The sequence below is a fragment of the Cylas formicarius genome, unplaced genomic scaffold (assembly GCF_029955315.1).
Source record: "Cylas formicarius isolate icCylForm1 unplaced genomic scaffold, icCylForm1.1 PGA_scaffold_7__23_contigs__length_41026272, whole genome shotgun sequence".
Classification (NCBI taxonomy): Eukaryota; Metazoa; Arthropoda; class Insecta; order Coleoptera; family Brentidae; genus Cylas; species Cylas formicarius.
In genome coordinates, this window is record NW_026844352.1 from 13,286,052 (window position 1) to 13,292,978 (window position 6,927).

General features: G+C 34.7%; 1 protein-coding gene across 1 annotated transcript; it reads right to left on the reverse strand.

The window, feature by feature from the left end:
• Nucleotides 1-383: 383 nt before the first annotated feature.
• On the reverse strand, nt 384-6,487 carry LOC132705318 (polygalacturonase-like). Its single transcript, XM_060675839.1, has 4 exons — nt 6,178-6,487; nt 5,879-6,087; nt 3,656-3,998; nt 384-691 (listed from the first exon to the last, which is right to left on the reverse strand). The coding sequence occupies exons 1-4, from the start codon at nt 6,473-6,475 to the stop codon at nt 423-425; spliced, it is 1,119 nt and encodes a 372-aa protein (XP_060531822.1). The 5' UTR covers nt 6,476-6,487; the 3' UTR covers nt 384-422.
• Between the last annotated feature and the right edge of the window lie 440 nt (nt 6,488-6,927).

The window sequence follows — 6,927 nt, forward strand, 5'->3', positions numbered from 1 at the left end:
AGCTATGTATATGGGCATTGCTATTTTTTTGGGTATCATTTGGGAGAATGGGGGCCTCTGCTATCTCCTTGTCTTCTATTTATTGTTGTCTTTTATTTATAGCAGCCTGTTTAGGTCATCCAGAGCTAGATCTGTTGATTTCCCCGGTTGGCAAGCTATGGAACCAGCATACCGTGTTTATCGTTCAATCTAATAACCATCTAAGATCTTTACTCCTTGTTACTAATTAATTTAAATCGGTACAGTTTGTACAATGTACCGATAAGTAGGGAAAATTGGTTTTGTTCACGTGTTCGAAACATAATATAGATTTGGTATTGGGTTCATCAACAATAAATCCACTAATTAGTGTCGTTAGTGATGTGGCGAATTAAAATTATGGGTTAACTTATTAAACAATTAAAATTTATTATTGCACAAAATTATGTTTTACATGTGTAGCCAGTAGGTTGGAAGTTTTTGCATTCGTCCTTGGCTTTGGCACCCGTGATCGAAAAACTCGAATCAAAGGAGATGTTTGAACAAGCCGCACATCTGATTGTTACTGCCGATGAGTACTGCCCGTTCATGGTTCCGCTGACGCCATTTACGTAAACGTTGCTTATCGGAACATTTCCCGTTGGATTGCCGGTGGATCCTTGCTTTGCGTTGGAGAAATCTTGTTGGAACATTACACCATAATCCGATGGTCCTGGATTAATAAGAAAACGGTTTGTTACTGGCAATACCTTGGGGAATCACAGACTACATTAATGAAAATAAATAATAAACAATAACTGACTGTGTGGGAAAAGTCCGCTACACAGTAATAGGCGTCAAATCAAAAATATTGCAAAAAAACCTAATAATTATAAATATTTAAATGTTATATGTTTTTATATTCGGTTTCTCAGCTTATCAGGTCCACCGTTGTTTGTTGCTTTTATTAATGATATTTTCCCATTGTTTGTTCACATTTTTCAATATCTTATCTGCTTCTAATAGCAACAATTTTGAAATATTAAGCAGTAGTTCCAACGTCAACAAGGATGCAAGTTTACTGCTGGTATAACAACTTAACATTGAATGCTGATTAAACAGAGTTACTGGTGTTGTCTTGTAAGGAATTAAATAAAAGCCTTTTAGTCAGACTGGACAATAAGTGCATGACAAAGAGCAGTGTAGGTGTTTATTTTAAATCTCATTAACAGAAAAGTGGTTTGGGTGCATTTTAAAAAGAAAATTCATATGAACATATATCTTAAACGTCTTAACTTTTGAGGGCGGTAAAGTTTTCAAAAATAACATATTTTTTTTTAATATCCATGATATCAGTTTAGTATTTTAATGAAATTTGGAACACATGTACCATGTATCAAGGGGCATTATTTTGTTTAGCACATTTTTTTATTTTTGAATGCATCAGTTAGTGGTCATACGGAATTTCAATTGTCTATTTTGGTACTCCACGGATTTCTCTTAAAATAAAACTTATTTTTATAATACTCAATAATTTCTAAAGAAATTTTAATTCGTGATTTTTTTAAATCCCTTTTAATCCGGTTTTCGCTTCAAAAAATAAAAACCTCTTCTCTGCATGATCATAACAATATTATTAATATGACAGCATGCAGAGAAATACTTCTGTTTCTTATGAAATCGCAGGAAGCTCTTGTACGATGCTTTAGCTCTTTGACCGTGTTAACTGAGGATAAACCAGACTTTTAAGATGCCCCCGTAAGAAAAAGTCCAAACTATTTAACCCAAAGGGTCATGACTGAAGGCCGCCGCGATCTACCCATCGGTAATTATATGTCTGATTTAAATATTCTCTTACTGCAACACTAAATGAATCACATCCTGTTCCTAATTAAATATGGTACTTCTAGCAACATTGGCAAATTCTCTTCAACAAACCCGCGGATAATTATCGCCATTTAGCCTTTCTGACAGGAAAAAGGGTCTAATTATGTAATTCCCAACAATTCTAGCCCAAACATTTACCAAAATCTGTTCTTGATATTTAAATTCTATCACTGAATTGTGGTTTTCATCGACACAAATATGATTATTTTAGAAATTTCTGATTGCATTTCTGGAAAATTATTTTTTTGTCCAAAAAGGGAAAATCTCTGGGAAACAACGCTTGGACTTGTTGAAAATGTTATAGGTAGAATAGAAAATCCTGCAAAATTTTCCAATCCAAGACGTGCGAGATATGCAGACTATTCCTAATTTTTCTAGTACTAAGTTCTTACATTGCGCTGGGCCCCTTTTAAGTGATCATTTGCCTTCAAAATACGTGTTTCAGTCAACCTTCTATGTACATTTGAAAATGTTCGCCTATGTGGTATGATTCTATCAGGAAAGCGCTCTTGATACAATCACCTAGCTTCCCGCCATACATGAAATGCATATCTGGCAACTCCTCATTAGTAAAATCAATCATTCTTTTTTAAAATAACAATTCTCTGATCAATATCAATATCACGCGAAGAACTGAATTTAAAAACTGATGTTAAACAACTGCCTTAACAACAGAATTAATAATTCTTACAGACAGCCTACTACAATGATAAAAAATAATTATAAAACTTAAAAAACAAACCTCAGAGATTACGTACTTCGTATTCGTACTTCAATTTTTTGAAATATTTTATTAAAACAATTACTTAAGTAAGAAATAATAATGATAATAATTCTCTGCGATGTTGTCACATTAATGATCTTATAACCATGCAGAGAAGAGGTTTTTATTTTTTTAAGCGAAAACCGGATTGAAAAAAATCAAGAAATAAAATGCCTGCCGAAATAGACAGGTGAAATTCCGTACGCCCGCTACTGGTATATTTTTGAAAAATATCTAAAGTGGTTTTATAGATACTAAAAAAATATATTTTATTTTTGAAAACTTTACTACCCTGTATTTCAAAAGTAAACACGTTTACTACATATGTTAATATGAAGTTATCTTTTTAAAATTTACCTAAAAATCGCCCTCAGAATTATTGACAATTAATTAGAAAACACCTTGTATATTGAATTATAAAACTACTCCTAGTACATATGAAGTCATTGAAAATTTCAACCTATGTAAACAATTAAATCCTAATTTTGACTTTTTAGACTGAGACTGAGTTTATGTAGGTGTATGAATGCGTTTAATGCCTGTTTTTTTAAATATTGACAATATCCGATACTTGTTGAATACAAAACAACAAAAAGTCATTACATTCAATGCCCTGCAATTGCAATAAAATTTGTTTTATGTTCTCCTTGCACCTAATTTTTTTATTTGTTAGAAATGTTTATTAGTAGATCTAGAACATATCTGTCGAATATTGTTAACTCAGAATGACTTTACACATCCACGTGGAGCCCGCAAAAGTCGGCGATATCGATTGTGAGGTCGCGATGCACTATTGCAAAGTGAAGTTAAAACACCTAGCACAAATAAGTTATATAAAGCAACGTAGAATTCATAAATAAAAGAGTTTAGGTTATTTGAAATTTTCAGCGGCCCAATTTTAAGAGAAATAATTTTATTCAAAAAAAAATTATCACGTCATTAAAGAAGGGTTTATGATGTTTTGCCTCAAATTTAAAAATTATGCAAGGCGCCTATTGACTGGAGGTATTTAATTTAGAGATTACAATTACAAGTAGTCAATCTTACCGTTAATTTTGATGTTTTTGTAGTAAACCGTATCAACTTTTCCTTGGCCTCCGTCGTTGCACGTCAAAATATGTATTCCGTACATTCCTCCATCTAGGACGGAATTGGAGAAAGTGACGTTCTGAACGACGTTTTGGTCATAGTCGGACGACATTCCAGTGGCTATGTCGAAACCATGACTTCCTATGCAGTGGAAATTGTCAATGGTGATATGTTGTGCGCCGTTGATAGCCACGCAGTCATCCTGGTTCGTTACAGTGGCGTCTTTGACAGTAACGTACGTCGATTTGTCGATGTCAAAACCGTCGGTATTGTGACCTTCCTTTCCACTCTTTGCGGTACCCTTTAACAATTAATAATAATAAAGGGTCTTTACTTACACAACAGTATTAATCAATTTGATTAAAAAGGCGAAGAAGTATGACCTACAGAGGATTAGACGATTATTAGAACTAGATTGCTTTCGCAATCTCGTCTAAACTCTACGCGGCTTTGTATTTCATGGAAGCGTCTTCGCGGGACGCAATGCTTTTCTATGGTGCTTCTGCGGACGACTATGGAACTTTCACAACATCGATGTAATTTTATTGTGCATGTACTGTATAAAGTGTTTTTCACGTCTAACGGAACGTCAAAGTCACAGCAAACATTTGTTGAATATAAAAATTTGTACAACTAATAGCGATTTCCAATGACACAGTTTATGACACCGTTTAAACCAAATTTTCCCATGTTTTATAGTTCTTCATTTACGGCTATGCGAAAACCGTAAATATAAAAATTGTAGCTATTTATGCGATCTTCAACACTATCTGAACCAATTAGCCATATTTTTTTGAGAATTTTGATTTACGGCTAATAATTTACTCTGGGAAAGAACAATTTAGATAACCAGAAAAACCTTTTCAAAATTAAAGTTTAAATGTGGGTATAAGCTTCTACATCCCTGCTAAATCAGGGTACAATATGGGGAAACATTGAATCAAAAAGTTTTAGGTGTGTCTATACGGCCGGTATGGCAATGTCAAAGTCACTGACAATTGAAACACAACCTTCTAGTCTTTAGAAGAAGAACCCAATTTTTAGATTTTTGCAAATTACCGACGCACCCTATACATTCTGAAAAAAAATATTTTTGATCATTTTCGACCGGGATCTTAAGCGTCCTTTCGGTCAATTTTTTTTCAAAATATTTGTTATCGTTTTTGAGAAATTATCTTTTTTTCGCGGACCGTTGCAAACGAGATTTTTAATATTTTGAAGATACTTCCGGATCCCCCCGCGTTCATACCTTCAATAGGTTCCGTTTCATACCTGTGCCACGTTTGAATTCGATAGCCTTACATTTCGGACACTTATGATGTTTCATAGCGATGTAAGAAAAACAGTGAAAAATTTAGAACACAAATGATGGACGCCAAGGTCCGATGGACTGTTTAAAAGGAGCTAAATTTCAGCTAGTTTGCTCAAATCGTTCGGAAGTTATTCGCGTTTTTATGGAGCGAGGACAGACAACAGAGAACAGAGAACAGATAAAAACGTTTCTTTTTCGATGCTGATTTCACCTGTACAAACGGCGTATATTTTACAAGTTCAGCTCATTTTTGTACCCCCATTAATAAATTCCCTGGGTAACTTTCGTTAGGTAAAGTAATTTAGCCGCTTTGTAAGAAAAGGATACTTGGTGTGGTAAAAAATCTGTTTCCTTGTGATATTAGTATTATAAGTTTGGTGAAATAATGCAAACGATTTATTAAAATAGGAAGGCTTTAAAAACTGCAGATTTCTAAGCAACTTTAACTTTAGTGTTTTTGATCCCATATCATTTAACTAACGAAAATAAATAGTTAAAGGCAAATCTGAAACATATATTGTGAATGCTTTGACCAGAAGAAAGAAATATGAAATAGAGCTTGATAGAAGAAGAGATCCTAAACTTCACCTTCGGGCTACACCTTGCGAAATTAAATCACTTGCTGAGATCTTTAATAGAAGTAAGGCTAAATCATATTAGCTCTTTCAATTCAATTCAACTACAAGACTAAAATATCAAAGTTTTCTACGGAGCAGCTGAGTGTCCAATGTATCGAATGCATTTTTCTCAAACTTGGGCAGTACTAACGGAGGACGAGTAATATGATCGCTGCTGTGTAGGGCATAAGGTTTAGACCTAAGGCCGATGTTTAAATTACACCAACCATCCATACACAAAAACATTCTTACCGGTGCACCTTCAGCATTGTCAATGGTGAAACCACTCGCAACTAAGTTGTTCGATCCGTCGATAGCGACGCATCTCATGGGACAGTTTTTGATTTTGAAGTTCTTAAACGTTGAATCGGTACCCTTCAGATACATAAATGTGGGTTTCTTGGTACCCGCTCCGCCCAAACCGTCCCAGTACTGCTCCCCATGTCCGTGGAACAAGTGGTCTACAGGAATTAATGTATAGAGTTGCACAGTTTAGAACGTAATGGTTTAACGGTTAAAATGTAAAATCAAGAACTATAAAATGCACTTACTTCCTGTACCCTCGACAGTGACGGAGTTTCCTATGATTTCGAGAAGATAACCGTTCCATTCTTTATGAGCCCAATCGATTGTTCCGGTAAAGGATACTTTGGATCCTTGCTTCAAATTCATGATCATGGTGGTCCCGGCGGGAACAGTAAAACTACCCACCGTAATGGTTGTGCAACTAGACACAACCGTGTTCACATCGTTAACCGAGTTGATTGTACACGACGCGTCTGGTGTTGGCGAGCTTTGAGCTCCCAAGGCTACAAAAAGTATCGTCAGCGCTAGTAGCTTGAACGCCATCGTTGCTTTTCTGGTTTCTAACGTTTATTTCGCGGCCCTTTTTGTAGCAAAATTTTCGAGTGTTTGTTTACCAACTACTTCAAACTAAAGAAAAAACTATAATGCAATCAATGCATTTGAAGTGGAAAAAATAAATGAATTAGTAATTCGCCGGACGAGATAATACGATGGAGTTATTGTAAAATTCTTAATTGCCGTTTATTTGTTCAAAGTTCAAAAATTCTAAAAACGTAATAGTTTGTTAATTAATAAAATTGACATAAATATGTAAATACTCTCTTTGCGTTTACTTTATCTTTTATCCGCAAATGTAACACCGATTTATAAAAAGGGTGATAAGCTCGATGATTCAAATTACCGCTCTATCAGCCTAGTGTGTATTATATGTAAGGTTCTTGAACGCCTTTAGTAAATTAGCTGTTACCGTTTTTGATCGACTGCCATATTATAGC